The sequence below is a fragment of the Hoplias malabaricus genome, chromosome 7 (assembly GCF_029633855.1).
Source record: "Hoplias malabaricus isolate fHopMal1 chromosome 7, fHopMal1.hap1, whole genome shotgun sequence".
Taxonomy (NCBI): Eukaryota; Metazoa; Chordata; class Actinopteri; order Characiformes; family Erythrinidae; genus Hoplias; species Hoplias malabaricus.
This window is the reverse complement of record NC_089806.1, coordinates 5450317-5467253: the sequence shown is the minus strand read 5'-3', so window position 1 is coordinate 5467253 and position 16937 is coordinate 5450317. Positions and strand designations below refer to the sequence as shown.

The 16937-nt window shown below is 48.0% G+C and overlaps 1 protein-coding gene across 1 annotated transcript in view; it reads left to right on the top strand.

Annotated features, from left to right (window-relative positions):
* The window catches only part of fam184ab (family with sequence similarity 184 member Ab), a 126750-nt gene that overhangs the window by 70802 nt on the left and 39011 nt on the right, over positions 1 to 16937 (top strand). Inside the window, exons 11-13 of the mRNA XM_066677780.1 lie at positions 6 to 125; positions 9869 to 10022; positions 10788 to 10915. Of these exons, the coding sequence (XP_066533877.1) occupies positions 6 to 125; positions 9869 to 10022; positions 10788 to 10915 (402 nt within the window). The remainder of the gene's footprint in view (positions 1 to 5; positions 126 to 9868; positions 10023 to 10787; positions 10916 to 16937) is intronic.

Here is a 16937-nt window from a genome sequence, read left to right as displayed (position 1 = left end):
TCGAGCACCTGGGGCAGCAGCTGCAGGAGCTGGAGATGGAGCACCAGCGCAGGGAGGAGCGTCTGCGCGAGGCCCACTGCTGCGCCGTCCAGGACATGCAGGAGGTCCGGCAGCACGACCTCAAGGTGAACACGCCACGTCCAAACACACGCATCACCACCTCTACAGCCACATCCCACTCTCCCTGGAGCCTTGAGCTGTGACCAGGGGCTGTTCCAGAACACCACGCTAAACATCTAATATAGACGTATTTAATATGACAGAATAACAGTATAGACACTGCTCCGAATAAAAACAGCCCAGCGCTGAGAGTGAGCTGCATATTTCCACTGAGGGAGCACAAGGAGTGAGGAGTGTAATGTAGAGGGGAATTGTGCCTCTGCACTGAACCCAGGCATGGCGTCAAAGCAGACGGTACAGTAACGCTTGCGATGTTTATTGAGTCCTAGCTTCTGGTGCATGACCGGACTGTTATCTCTGCTATGGCAACGCCAGAGTCAGCTGTGATTGGTCAGTGAGGTCCTGTGGCTGAATACAAACTCAATAATGATGTCTTTCTTAATCCTAAAGACACCATGATGTTCAGAGCACTTTGTACAGGGGGGGGGGCATTTATATGGTTACACCTTAATAAAATGGGAATGGTTGGTGATATTAACTTCCTGTTTGTGAAGCATTAGTATATGGGACTTTTCAAGGTGGGTGGTGACCATGGTGGCCATTTTGAAGTCGGCCATTTTGGATCCAACTTGTATTTTCAATGGGAAGAGGGTCATGTGACACATCAAACTTATTGGGAATTTCACAAGAAAAACAATGGTGTGCTTGGTTTTAACGTAACTTTATTCTTTCATGAGTTATTTACAAGTTTCTGACCACTTATAATATGTGTTCAAAGTGCTGCCCATTGTGTTGGATTGTCAATGCAATCCCACTCTTCACACACTGATAGCAACACCGCAGGAGAAATGCTAGCACAGGCTTCCAGTATCCGTAGTTTCAGGTGCTGCACATGTCGTGTCTTCACAGCATAGACAATTACCTTCAGATGACCCCAAAGATAAAAGTCTAAGGGGGTCAGATCGGGAGACCTTGGGGGCCATTCAACTGGCCCACCCACGACGAACACTCCACTTTCCAGGAAACTGTTCACCTAGGAATGCTCGGACCTGACACCTATAATGTGGTGGTACACCATCTTGCTAGAAAAACTCAGGGAACAGCTTCAGTGCATAAAGAGGAAAACACATCGTCATGTAGCAGTTTCACATCCAGTGGCCTTGAGGTTTCCACTGATGAAGAATGACCCCACTATCTTTGTACCCCATATACCACACCATACCATCAAGACGTGCAGCACCTGAAACTACGGATACTGGAAGCCTGTGCTAGCATTTCTCCTGCGGTGTTGCTATCAGTGGGAGAAGAGGGTTGCATTGACAATCCAACACAATGAGCAGCACTTTGAACACATTTTATAAGTGGTCAGAAACTTGTAAATAACTCATAAAAGAATAAAGTTACGTTAAAACCAAGCACACCATTGTTTTTCTTGTGAAATTCCCAATAAGTTTGATGTGTCACATGACCCTCTTCCCATTGAGAAAACAAAAGTTGGATCCAAAATGTCCGACTTTAAAATGGCCACCATGGTCACCACCCATCTTGAAAAGGCCCCCCCCCCTCCCATATACTAATGTACCACAAACAGGAAGTTAATATCACCAACCATTCCCATTTTATTAAGGTGTATCCATATAAATGCCCCCCCGTAGATGTATACTGACATTTATCCTCACTTCAGCTTCATGTTTCAGTATCCATTAAAGCGACTCTACGTAAGATCGGGAATTTTTGCTCCTGAGCTCCTTTTACAGTCACAGAGTGTAATTCACTTTTACAGCACTGTTTAAAATCAAGGGGGAGGGGTTTGGGAGGCGGGGCTTTGTATCCTACCCTCCACAGGAAGTTACATGGTGCAGTTTCTGCAGTGCTGAACCCAGAGCAACAACAGCAGAGGCTCTGTTCTCTCTATTACAGCTCAGTGGAGCGTCACAGTGATTTTGAAGCTGTAATTGTAAGGTAAAAATATTACCTACTGTTCCTTTAAGTTAGTTTGAAAAGGAAAGACTGTGGTTTTGAGATGTTCCCGCTGCTTCACGCCAGAACGAAAATGCTTTGGACGGAACAGAGGGACAAAAAGAGGGGTTTGTTCAGTAAAACACGCAGGGTCCACTTGGCCTTTGCCCTTTGAACTCAATTGTGTAGATGTAGCACCGTGGGCCTGTGGTGTAGATACACAAACACACCCCCTAAAGCCATCCCCACCCCAAAAAAAAACAGGCCAGTTTCCACTGATATCCACAGTTATTGTCCCTCGTGGCCCAAACAACAGGACTCTGTTCCCAGCCCAGTCCTAGACTGTGTGTGCGTGGTCAGGTCTGCCCCCTCCAAGCCACTGCTGGGTTGAATCATATCATCCCCTGTATATTGTGTCACTGCCCATGTCCCCTCACAGTACTCCGTCCTCCTCCAGCAGGGGATCAATGTGGAGGGCAGACCTGCGGTGAGCCTGGCCTCAGCTCAGTGAACCCCTCCTTCTCCTCCTCCTCCTCTTCAGTGGCCTGGAATAACACGTCCTCTCACACCTCTCCTCTCCTGCCCGTGGCTTAGCGATGGCTGAGCGCTTGCTGTCATTGGCTGTGAAGTGCGCTTCACTCCCTACCTGCTCTCTAACGTGTCTGTGGGCGAGGAGCGCTCTCACTCGGGCGTGACGTGGCTCTCCGCGGGCTGCAGGGTGACAGCTGTGCGGCGGGACAGTGTGAGGGGGCACTGCTGGAACAGCTAGTGACAGACAGACCCGGACTCGGAGAAGGCAGAGTCAGACAGGAGTAAAAGAATCTCTGCGCGGGTCGAGCGCCGTGGCTGAAGGGCTCCGGCATTAGAAGAGCATCAGGGGCCAAGGCAGTGACATCAGACTTTATTTATTACTGTGTTTGGGATTATCAGATATGAGCCACACGGAGGCGCTGCAGGGAGTGTCACTGACACACAGCTCCAGGGTCTCAGGTGTGTGTGTCCTCTGGGGGGGCTCAGCTTTACTCCCACAGACACTGGTAGGTGGGCTGGCTGTGTGACATTATCCACAGGTGTGTGTGTGTGAGTGACCGGGTGAGTGTGTGAGTGACCGGGTGAGTGTGTGAGTGACTGGGTGAGTGTGTGAAACTGTCCACAGGTGTGAGTGTGTGAGTGACTGGGTGAGTGTGTGAGTGAGTGTGTGAGTGACTGGGTGAATGTGTGAAACTGTCCACAGGTGTGAGTGTGTGAGTTATCGGGTGAGTGTGTGAGTGATCGGGTGAGTGTGTGAGTGACCGGGTGAGTGTGTGAGTGACCGGGTGAGTGTGTGAGTGACCGGGTGAGTGTGTGACTGACTGGGTGAGTGTGTGACTGACTGGGTGAGTGTGTGACTGACTGGGTGAGTGTGTGACTGACTGGGTGAGTGTGTGACTGACTGGGTGAGTGTGTGACTGACTGGGTGAGTGTGTGAAACTGTCCACAGGTGTGAGTGACCGGGTGAGTGTGTGAGTGACCGGGTGAGTGTGTGAGTGACCGGGTGAGTGTGTGAGTGACCGGGTGAGTGTGTGAGTGACCGGGTGAGTGTGTGAGTGACCGGGTGAGTGTGTGAGTGACTGGGTGAGTGTGTGAGTGACTGGGTGAGTGTGTGAGTGACTGGGTGAGTGTGTGAGTGACTGGGTGAGTGTGTGAGTGACTGGGTGAGTGTGTGAGTGACTGGGTGAGTGTGTGAGTGACCGGGTGAGTGTGTGAGTGACTGGGTGAGTGTGTGAGTGACTGGGTGAGTGTTTGGTGAATGTACAGCTGTGGATTGTTACATTTTCCAGGTGGATGCTGCAGGCTGAAGGTGTGTTGAGGCGCCTCCCTGATGTCCCCAACTTCCCAGTGTGGTGTCCCCATGAGAAAATGGTGTCTTCATGTCAACAAGGACATCACTGAGAGAGAGAGAGAGAGAGAGAGAGAGAGAGAGAGATAATAGTGTATGTGGTTTTACAGCCTGTTTGAAGGCCTCTGAACTTTATGAAGTGCTCCAGACCCAATCACAGTGACCGTAGATTTTACACAAACCCAAACCACAGGTTAAGCATCTGTTTACAATCCCACCAGCACCTCCAGCTCTGTTAAGATTTAACAGCTATGGACAACAGCTAAGTGGACAACACAGGGGCGGGGATTGCTCCAACACCAGATGAGCTCCAGTCTGGCTGTAGACATCCACCTGAGAAGAACTACCGAGTGCTGTGACAGTAGAAACCGGCACAGCCTCGGTCCAGAGAGTTCTCCAAGTGGACTTAGCTGACCTCACTGCCGCGTCTTAAAAGAGCCTCGCCCGTCTACACGTGGAGATAAAGCTAAAGTAGTGTTCCTCCTCCATCTGCTGCTCCATTATTCAGCATCAGTATCCCTCCTTGTGTTGAGGAGAGACCCGTCAGCAAGGCTCAATAAAGGCCTGTTTTTACAGCCGTCTGCTCCGAAAGCCCTGCACCAGCACCAGGCAAATGGGCCGCCTCGCTCCCGAAGACAAGGCTCTGCTGATTTATTCATTGCTGCTGAATAAGTGAGAGGGGCTTTAGTGGAGAACAGAAGCTACAGCGGTGGACGGCGGACTGCCTCTTGCTCCGAGGCATCGGTGGCGCCGGGGGAAAGCAGTGCTCGCTGTTTTCTCAGTGGCGATGCCAAGACGGTTGCAGTCTTTGCTGGTCTCGCTGCTCTGTCCACAGCTCCACATGGAGCTGTATGAAGAAGAACATCCCCAATTACCTTTTCAGCTTGGCTTTAACAGCGGGGTAAGGGATAAACGCCTGGAAATGTGACTGTTGGCTGTGTTTTAGATGACAGCAGCACACAGTGGAATACACTTATTATTTAAGGGGCTGCATCTTTGAATAAGGTAGTGAACGGACAAGGTACTGGAGCAGTGCAGGAGGCTGATACAGATCCCCCGTCTCCTATAGTGATGCGTTCACACAGCGCAGTGATGTTTCACAGTACGTTTAATGCCCATCTTCACCGTAACTGACCTGTTACTGAACTCATGGTGTGTTTATAGCCACACAGCTCCTCATACTCACATACTCAGTCATTGTCAGCCTAAGGTTCTCCACCAGGTGGCACCAATCACTCACATTTAAGAACTGCTCCACAAGGGGGTGATATACAGTGCTGTGTCGGTGGGGTTCTGGATGCCATCTACAGCGCTGAGGCAGTGCGGAGAAGGAAGAAGACTAGTCTGTACAAATATATACATTTAAATAAGACATATAACATTAGTAAATGTGCCTCTGGAGCCCACCAACCCACACACTGTGAAACAAGACCCCCAGTTAGTTTCCTGTGCTCATCCTAAGTCTGAAAACACAGGATAAAACGAGTCGTTCTGACTGTGCTTCTCTTCTGACGTCAAGTGCATAGATTTTAGAATGGCACCGCCCCCTCGTCTGAGTCTGTCCAATCACAGCACTGGACCCGTGTTTATGTGAGAGCTCAAAGACGAGGTTAAACTCAGCAAAACAGACACAAAGAGCGCGGAGAAATAAGAGCACTGAGTAAAAACAGAACAGGTCACAGATGTGTCATTAAGATTATTATAATGTGCTGTCGTTTTTAAAGCTATGTGTTTCGATCACTAGCTTCAGATTGGTGCACCATGTTGCATCACTGCATTCCTACAACGCTGCTGCTCCACCTGCCTCAGCAAAACAAGCACATCACACTCCTCACTGCAGATTTTTCTCTACAACAGCCGAACAAGACAGAAATCTCACTCACCAAAGCCCTGTGGATTTTTTATTTTTTTTGCTGACATACTGAAAACTACTTTGATTTATCCGGAAAGGCTGCGCAGGCCTCCCACGGCAACCACAGTGCACTCACTTATTTTCTCTGCCCACCTTCGGCCGGAGAGCCCGCTGAAAGCATATGGCCCCGATGGATCTGCCTGAGAGAGAGAGAGAGAGAGAGAGAGAGAGAGAGAGAGAGAGAGAGGGCTTCTGGCAGATATGGACACGAACGCTGAAGCCTCCCAGTCCTCTCAGTGCACACTCGCTTGGTCCTCGCCTTCTGGACGCTGTTTACTGAGGCAGCGAGGTTATAAAATATGCATCGATGCTTTTCCACGTGTGGTGAAGAATAGAGATTCACTCTGCACATTTTTATGAGCAAACAAACCACACAAACTGCGCCCCTGAGCACACCAGCTCTAGCTTTATGACTCTCTGGGGAGAGATCCGGAGCGTGTCTCACCTTGCCATGGGGGAAATCCAGTGTGGGATTTGATAGTGCTCTGTTTGCACTTTGCAGTTTGTCTCCAGTGTCGTTTCTAATCCGTTTACAGCAGGTAATCAATGCTGTTTTGAGGGATTCTCACAGATTGGCTTCCTCTCAGACGCCGTGCACTGGTAACAAATCCTGCGGAGCATCATGTTAGCGGTATTCATGAGTGAGTGCGCCGTACTCCGCATCGATCCGTCTCTCATCGCGCGTACTGCTGCTCGAGTGCCGTGTTTTAGTAACAGCTCTGGAGCAAGTGTGGCCTGAGCATGGGGACTGGGAATGTTCTCCGTTCTCATTCACACAGCCTTGTAGAGATGTGCTAACACTCTAGTAGCACTTCCAGAGGTGTAAATGGCATCGTGTCTTATGGGAAGGCAGCTACTATGTGTGCAGTGAAGGTGGTGAGAGACTGAGAGTGTTATAGATGTTATAGATGTAAGGGTGTGTGTGTGAACAAGAGAGGTGATTTAAGGCCCTGGCTCTCAGGCTCAAGAACAAATCTCATGGGAGTTTCTGGGTGTTTCTGTGTTGTCTGAGTAGGGGAAGCAGAGGAAGGGGAAGTCTCCTGAGTGTAGCACAGATTGACATGGTCTGACCTTTTCAGTTAACATTAGGGCTGCAACGATGAGTCGACATAATCTTCAACATCGACGATACATTTGTCCACATGGAATTTCATTGTTGACGCGCCGTTTATTTGTAACTTCAACGCACTACAGAGAGCACTGGGGTGGTATCAACCAAAGGTAGCCACAGTCTCCCAGAAGCTGCGCACTCGTATTTAGCGTGACTGCAGAACTGCGCTGGTTTCTGCATTTACGTTCATTTTTAACAACAAACAAGACATTTCATTTAAAAATTAAAAAAGCATTATTGTCAGAATTAGAAACCCACCGTACAATTCCACCTTAAATGGTGTTGCAGCTCACAAATCACTTCTCCGTTCCACATTAAATGGTGTTGCAGTTAACAAATCAGTGCTCCGTTCCACCTTAAATGTTGTAAGCAGTTAACAAATCAGTGCTCCATTCCACCTTAAAGGGTGTTGCAGTTAACAAATCAGTGCTCCGTTCCACCTTAAATGGTGTAGCAGTTCACAAATCAGTGCTCTGTTCCACCTTAACTGGTGTTGCAGTTAACAAATCAGTGCTCCGTTCTACCTTAAATGTTGTAAGCAGTTAACAAATCAGTGCTCCGTTCCACCTTAAATGGTGTTGCAGTTAACAAATCAGTGCTCCGTTCCACCTTAAATGGTGTTGCAGTTAACAAATCAGTGCTCTGTTCCACCTTAAATGGTGTTGCAGTTAGCAAATCAGTGCTCCGTTCCACCTTAAATGGTGTTGCAGTTAACAAATCAGTGCTCCGTTCCACCTTAAATGGTGCAGCAGTTAACAAATCAGTGCTCTGTTCCACCTTAAATGGTGTTGCAGTTAACAAATCAGTGCTCTGTTCCACCTTAAATGGTGTTGCAGTTAACAAATCAGTCATCCGTTCCACCTTAAATGGTGTTGCAGCTCACAAATCAGTGCTCCGTTCCACCTTAAATGGTGTTGCAGTTAACAAATCAGTGCTCCGTTCCACCTTAAATGGTGTAGCAGTTCACAAATCAGTGCTCCGTTCCACCTTAAATGGTGTTGCAGTTAACAAATCAGTGCTCCGTTCTACCTTAAATGTTGTAAGCAGTTAACAAATCAGTGCTCCGTTCCACCTTAAATGGTGTTGCAGTTAAAAAATCAGTGCTCCGTTCCACCTTAAATGGTGTTGCAGTTAGCAAATCAGTGCTCCGTTCCACCTTAAATGGTGTTGCAGTTAGCAAATCAGTGCTCCGTTCCACCTTAAATGGTGTTGCAGTTAACAAATCAGTGCTCCGTTCCACCTTAAATGGTGCAGCAGTTAACAAATCAGTGCTCTGTTCCACCTTTAAGGGTGCAGCAGTTAACAAATCAGTGCTCTGTTCCACCTTAAATGGTGTTGCAGTTAACAAATCAGTGCGCCGTTCCACCTTAAATGGTGTTGCAGCTCACAAATCAGTGCTCTGTTCCACCTTAAATGGTGTTGCAGTTAGCAAATCAGTGCTCCGTTCCACCTTAAATGGTGTTGCAGTTAACAAATCAGTGCTCCGTTCCACCTTAAATGGTACAGCAGTTAACAAATCAGTGCTCTGTTCCACCTTAAATGGTGTTGCAGTTAAAAAATCAGTGCTCTGTTCCACCTTAAATGGTGTTGCAGTTAACAAATCAGTCATCCGTTCCACCTTAAATGGTGTTGCAGCTCACAAATCAGTGCTCTGTTCCACCTTAAATGGTGTTGCAGTTAACAAATCAGTGCCCCGGTTCACCTTAAATGGTGTTGCAGTTAACAAATCAGTGCTCTGTTCCACCTTAAATGGTGTTGCAGTTAACAAATCAGTGCGCCGTTCCACCTTAAATGGTGTTGCAGTTAACAAATCAGTGCTCCGTTCCACCTTAAATGGTGTTGCAGTTAACAAATCAGTGCTCTGTTCCACCTTAAATGGTGTTGCAGTTAACAAATCAGTGCTCTGTTCCACCTTAAATGGTGTTGCAGTTAACAAATCAGTGCTCTGTTCCACCTTAAATGGTGTTGCAGTTAACAAATCATTGCTCTGTTCCACCTTAAATGGTGTTGCAGTTAACAAATCAGTGCTCTGTTCCACCTTAAATGGTGTTGCAGTTAACAAATCAGTGCTCCGTTCCACCTTAAATGGTGTTGCAGTTAACAAATCAGTGCTCCGTTCCACCTTAAATGGTGTTGCAGTTAACAAATCAGTGCTCCGTTCCACCTTAAACGGTGCAGCAGTTAACAAATCAGTGCTCCGTTCCTAATCAAATAATCCTGAAAACAGTCACAGATTAGTCCACTGCTGAAATAATCATTAATTGCAGCCCTAGTTCAAGTCAAAGACTCTTCCAGTGTAAACTATTTATCATCTCAGTCGTTCGTGTCGAACCCGTCGCCATGCTCCTGATCACGTCCCATTAAACCCCTGGCACCATCAGCAGCTCTGTCCACTATTCCATTCCAGCAGGGTCTGCCAGGTGGCTGATGCCATATTTACTGAAGCGTTTAGAGGCCAATCTCACTTCCCCTCGTTCCTCTTTAACAGCACCACAGACCACCGTGTCTAGGGTGGTCACAGGTGCCCAGCGTCTGAGTGTCTTCACCGGTCCGTCCAGCTCCAGCCACTCTCTCTAAGGCAGCGGTCTGGTGTGGGCTTTGCTCACGTTTGCGGGCAGCAGAGGGCAGTCATCCAAGAGCCTCAACAAACTGCTGATGTGCTTAAGTGCATATTGATCATCATATAATTCTCTGATCAGACTCAGCTCACTAATCAGCGCCGGGCTGCAGGCTGACTGCGCAGTCTCAGGACCGGGTCCGTTACAGAGAGCCCAGCTGTAACTCTGGGTCCTTCGAAAGACCACCAATTTTGAGTAGCAGCAAACTGACGACCGGATGTGCTCTATATTCAAGAGGGTGATGTGTGTGTGTGTGTGTGTGTGTGTAGGAGCTGGAGGACCGACTGCGGCAGCAGCATCATATGGAGCTCCAGTCTCTGAGGGAAGCTCACAGGCAGAACATCGAGACTCTGAAGCACCAGTCAGAGCAGGAGCTGCAGACCCTGCGCTTCGAGCTGGAGGATGAAGGCAAAGCCATGCTGGGTAAGACCCTCACAGTGACCTCATCAGGTCCCACCTCACACACAGCAGTGCTGCTGGAGTTTTTAAACCCTGTGTCCACTCTCTGTCCACTCTGTGAGACACTCCTCCCTCGTTGGTCCACCTTGTAGATGTAGAGTCAGAGACAGTAGCTCATCTGTCGCTGCACAGTGTGTGTCGCTCGTCCTCTAGTCCTTCATCAGTGACACAGGACGCTGTCGGCTGGATGTTTTCGGTCGGTGGACTGTTCTCGGTCCAGACACTGAGGGGTTTAAAAACTCCAGCAGCACTGCTGTGTCTGATCCACTCTACACCAGCACAACACACACTAACACACCACCACCACGTCAGTGTCACTGCAGCGCTGAGAATGACCCACCACCACATCACACCTGCTCTGTGGGGGTCCTGAGCGCTGAGGAACAGGGGGAAATGGGGATAAGAAAGTATGCAGAGCAACAGATGGACTACAGTCTGTAATTGTAAAAATATAAAGTGCTCCTGTCAAGTGAGAGTGGCAATGGAGCATGGGGTCAGTTTATAAGTGGTCAAAATGTTCAACTCATGTTCTCTTTCTCTCTCTCTCCTCTCTCTCTCCTCTCTCTCTCTCTCTCTCTCTCTCTCTCTCTCTGCTCCTCTCTCTCTCTCCTTCTCTCTCTCTCACTCTCCTCCTCTCTCCTCTCTCTCACTCTCTCTCTGTCTCTCTCTCTCCTCTCTCTCACTCTCTCTCTCTGTCTCTCTCTCTCCTCTCTCTCTCTCTCTCTCTAGCCTCATTGCGTTCAGAACTGAACCATCTCCATGCCTCAGCTATAGAGCACCTGCGGCAGAGCCATCAGCAGGAGACTGCGGCTGCGAAGCAGGAGCTGGAGAATGCGCTGGAGCAGAGCAGGTTACAGGTGAACAGCTTTACACCTTCACTCTGCTCTCTGCCACACACCACACAGCACCGCGGGTCCACACAGCCATGAACGTACAGCCCCAAGTCTGTTCCGGAGTCTGTTAATCACGCTTTGTCTTCGACTCCTCCACTAGACCGGCGCTATAAAACAGAGCTGTTCATCAGCCGTGCGGAGAGTCAGGGCAACAGGGACTTAACAGACAGTGAAAACATATGCTTCCACACACACACACACAGCAGACAAACTCCCAAAGCTGAGCTATAAAAGCATGTCCATTTGTCTGCATCATTCTGCCGTTCTCTAACAGCCTGTGTCTTTGTCTTTGTCCACTCTCAGAATAATGGACAGTAGAGTGTCTGCTCTTATTCTGTGTTCTGGACATTTTTAGATGTGAATTGACTGTACATTTACCTCACACTCACACTCACTCACTGACTCACTCACTCACACTCACTGACTCACTCACTCACTCACACTAACTGACTCACTCACTCACACTCACTCACTCACACTCACTGACTCACTCACTCACTGACTCACTCACTCACTCACTGACTCACTCACTCACACTCACTGACTCACTCACTCACACTCACTGACTCACTCACTCACACTCACTCACAGTCACTCACACTCTCACTCACTGACTCACTCACTCACACTCACTCACTGACTCACTCACTCACACTCACTGACTCACTCACTCACACTCACTGACTCACTCACTCACTCACTCACAGTCACTCACACTCTCACTCACTGACTCACTCACTCACACTCACTCACTGACTCACTCACTCACACTAACTGACTCACTCACTCACACTCACTGACTCACTCACTCACTGACTCACTCACTCACTCACTGACTCACTCACTCACACTCACTGACTCACTCACTCACACTCACTGACTCACTCACTGACACTCACTCAGTCACTCACACTCTCACTCACTGACTCACTCACTCACACTCACTCACTGACTCACTCACTCACACTCACTGACTCACTCACTCACACTCACTCACTCACAGTCACTCACACTCTCACTCACTGACTCACTCACACTCACTCACTGACTCACTCACTCACACTCACTGACTCACTCACTCACACTAACTGACTCACTCACTCACACTCACTCACTCACACTCACTGACTCACTCACTCACTGACTCACTCACTCACTCACTGACTCACTCACTCACACTCACTGACTCACTCACTCACACTCACTGACTCACTCACTCACACTCACTCACAGTCACTCACACTCTCACTCACTGACTCACTCACTCACACTCACTCACTGACTCACTCACTCACACTCACTGACTCACTCACTCACACTCACTGACTCACTCACTCACTCACACTCACTCACTCACAGTCACTCACACTCTCACTCACTGACTCACTCACTCACACTCACTCACTGACTCACTCACTCACACTAACTGACTCACTCACTCACACTCACTCACTCACACTCACTGACTCACTCACTCACTGACTCACTCACTCACTCACTGACTCACTCACTCACACTCACTGACTCACTCACTCACACTCACTGACTCACTCACTGACACTCACTCACACTCACTGACTCACTCACTGACACTCACTCAGTCACTCACACTCTCACTCACTGACTCACTCACTCACTGACTCACTCACTCACACTCACTCACTCACACTCACTCACTCACAGTCACTCACACTCTCACTCACTGACTCACTCACTCACACTCACTCACTGACTCACTCACTCACACTCACTGACTCACTCACTCACACTAACTGACTCACTCACTCACACTCACTCACTCACACTCACTGACTCACTCACTCACTGACTCACTCACTCACTCACTGACTCACTCACTCACACTCACTGACTCACTCACTCACACTCACTCACAGTCACTCACACTCTCACTCACTGACTCACTCACTCACACTCACTGACTCACTCACTCACACTCACTCACTCACTGACTCACTCACTCACACTCACTGACTCACTCACTCACTCACACTCACTCACTCACACTCACTCACTCACTGACTCACTCACTCACACTCACTGACTCACTCACACTCACTCACTGACTCACAGTCACTCACTCGCTCACTCACACTCACTGACTCACTCACTCACTCACACTCGCTCACTCACTCACACTTGCTCACTCACACTCACTCACACTCACTCTCTCACTCACACTCACTGACTCACTCACTCACACTCACTCGCTCACTCACTCACTCACACTCACTGACTCATTCACACTCGCTCACTCACTCACACTTGCTCACTCACACTCACTCACTCACACTCACTTACACTCACTGACTCACTCTCACACTCACTCACACTCACTTGCTCACTCACACTCACTCACTCACTCACTCACACTCACTGACTCACTCACTCACTGACTCACTCTCACTCACACTCACTGACTCACTCACTCACTCACACTCACTGACTCACTCACTCACTCACACTCACTGACTCACTCACTCACACTCACTCACTCACACTCACTGACTCACACTCACTCATTCACTCACACTCACTGACTCACACTCACCCACTCACTCACTCTCACACACTCACACTCACTCACTCACTCACACTCACGCTCGCTCACTCACTGGCTCACTCACACTCACTCACTCACACTCACTCACACTCACGCTCGCTCACTCACTCACTCACTGGCTCACTCACACTCACTCACTCACTCACTCACACTCACTCACTCACATTTAACAACCTGCTCTACAGTGGATGTTACTCAGTGTTTTATCGCAACGACAGACATCCATTAACCATTCCCTTAGAATCAGATCTAAACCTGCAACAGTCCATTTTACTGAAGCATTTCTTTAGAAGAGTCTTAGTTAAACATCTGTGACCTGCTCTGCTCAAAATACCACAGGGACAAACAACGTCACACCGTAATGGACACATGGTTCTGTTTACTATGCTCCACTTCTGCAAAAAGATCCTGACAGATTTCACACAGTGCACCTTTAAACAGAACTGCAATCCGTTCAAATCCACGTAAGACATCGATGACACTTTAAAGCTCCTGTCCACTCATTTAAACCGAACCATCACGGCACTTTTCCAGGATGGAGTGTAAAGGAAGGCAGCGAGGGCCGGGTTAGTGTAGCGCCACTGACTCCACACAGGCCCCAGGAGAAGAGCTCTACACAAAGGGCTGTGGTGTACTTGCGTTCTGATAACAGCATTCATGGTTATTTTCTCTGCTTTTGTAACGTGTGCTTTGATCATTTTGAAGTTTTACATAAAGCCTTTTGAGCAATTAAACTAGAATACATTAAAGCTAATGAGGAACAGGTGGCTGCTTAACCTCCACTCTCCAGCAGTGCGCAGTTCTTATGGTACGCACCGCTGCAGACCCTCACCTGTGGCCCTCTGCTCTCAGCATGTCACCGTCGCAAAGAGCACCGCCCTCTTCCCAAAGCCCCACGATGAGACCCTTCTCGAACTCTACCACCTGCTCCAGTTGCTTTCAAACTCTTCTCCGACTTCATTTCAGACGTCACTTGTAAGGGACGTGACCAGCACAACAGCAGGAGTCAGAACGGAAAGCAAGCACAATGGGTGGACTTTACAGAGTCAGGTACAGAGACAAGGCCCATCCCTGCTTCTGTTACACGCACAGCCAAGCTTCACGTCTCATGATGTCAGACCTGCCCACCAAGTTTCACTCCTGTCGTTTGATTCCTCCTTGCAAAGCTGTTTCTATGACGATGAGCGCATGTCACTCAGTCACCGTCCCAGAGAAGGGCTGCAGCTCAGATTGAGTCGGTGGTGAGCAGATCTATCCCTGGCATTGATACAGAAGTTTATTCTGAACCCGGCGCTGGCGTCCAGCACGGCCTCCTCCTCCGTAACAGTTACTCTTCTCCCCCGCAGCCGACAATACGCTGCTCCTGCCCCGGTAGAATGTTTCTTTCATGTTCAGAGGCGTGAAAGAAAGTCATGAGTTAGCGTCCTCCGTCCCACTCACCTTCCCTGCCGAGGCGGAGGGCTTTTGTTTCCTCTGTGGTGGGGAGATGAGTGTCTGCAGCTGTTTCTGCTGACAAGGAAGCAGACGCAAATCATTTCCTGGCTACGCCTTCCAGGCACAGATAGGCCTCCTGTCCAAAACAATGGGGCTAAATTTGGGCTTTCAGCACCCGGGACAGCGCTCGTCACTTCAGAAGTGGGACGCTTTTTCTTTTTTCATATTTTTCATGTGGAAGTGTGCGTGAAAATCCCATCCGCTGGGACCCTACGTAACCAGGCGAGGGTCTTTGTAGCTGCAGATTTCAGGACGGAGGAGAGTACATTAGCAAAGGCGAGTCACACATCTGTGAGGGATGTTCTAACGCTGCTGGGTTAGTGCTGCTGTGTTATTACTGCTCTGTCCCCCACATAAAGCTTATTATTTTTGAGGTTATTATTATTAATTAGGCCCATCGTGTCTGATGGCAGTATGGCTGAAGGTGATGTACTCTCTGAGGCCCTGTTTAAACCGTTTCCGTGCACACAGTGGACCTCGGTACAGACCTGGACTGACTGACCCTCGGTCCTGACCTCTGACCTGTTTGCAATAAATTGGTCTGGATCTTTGCAAACACCACTGCCATGTGAAGTGACTAGAGCCCAATTTGTGCGTCTCTGAGGGAAAAAAAAGAACGAGAAGCGAGACCACGTCTTGCTTTTGCTTTTGTAATTTCTTCATTTTAACAAGAGAGATTTGAAAAATGTCATTATAAAAATTGAATGGTAGATTTTGTTCATGATATGGATTAGTTATCATTCAGTCACATCAATTATTTCAGATCATTTTTGTTTTAAATGATTTTAAAAATAGCTACACACTGACATTCTAGTCATTTTATATTGTATGCTGAGGTAAAAGCAAAATCTAACATCAAAGTACTATTTTGTTTAATTGCTACATTTAATATCTAATAACATTTGATATATTGTGAATTTATTAAGCCAACAAGTTTTTTAATAATTGGGGCAGATTCTGTGAATAACTGTAAAGGCATTCTGGAGGATTCCGGAATGCTGTCATATTGTATTCTTAAAGCAAAACAGATAAATGTCATGGACAAAAATTCTTTCATCATGGCCAATATTTTGGATGTGTGTTGCATTTGGAGCAGGCCATCTCAGCAAAAAATATACTCAGATACAATATGATAATATGAAGGCTTCATAATTTATTCATTCATTCATTAATTCATTCATTGTCTGTAACCCTTATCCAGTTCAGGGTCGCGGGGGGTCCAAAGCCTACCTGGAATCATTGGGCGCAAGGCGGGAATACACCCTGGAGGGGGCGCCAGTCCTTCACAGGGCAACACAGACACACACACACACACGCACAAACACACATTCACTCACACCTACAGCCATTTTACTGTCTGAAAACATTAAACACGGTTGTATAGTATTACCATACAGAAAGGGCAGAGGGGGTGTTTTCTGAGTGTTTGTGCTGCGAGGTTTATCTCAGCACAGCCAGACAGTGCATGCTGGCAATAATAACAAATTTAAGCGACTGTTGCTGGAGCATCAGAAATTTTCTAAAATAGACATAGCATATCACAGCAAATTGTTATAGAGTGAACTCCAGCTCTAATCACACTTATTTAGAGATAAAGCCTCATACCTGTGAGCATAAAACTGAGAGAAGTGTCTTCTGAGTGCTTTGCTTGTTTTCAACTTCATTCGAGCACTAAACTCTCAACTGCTCTTTTTTCTCCATTGTGAGACTGTGACATCACCAGTCAAAGCACCAGTCCAAGAGCGCCCCCTCACTGTGGCTCTCTTAAGTGCACATAAATGAATGCTGGCCTTGTACTTAAAGACACAGAACTGAAATTTGACACACCACACACACAATTGGTATTGCTGGTATACCCCCTAAGCCCATTTTCCACGTTGACTTGCACTTGTATACATTGCAAAAAAATGC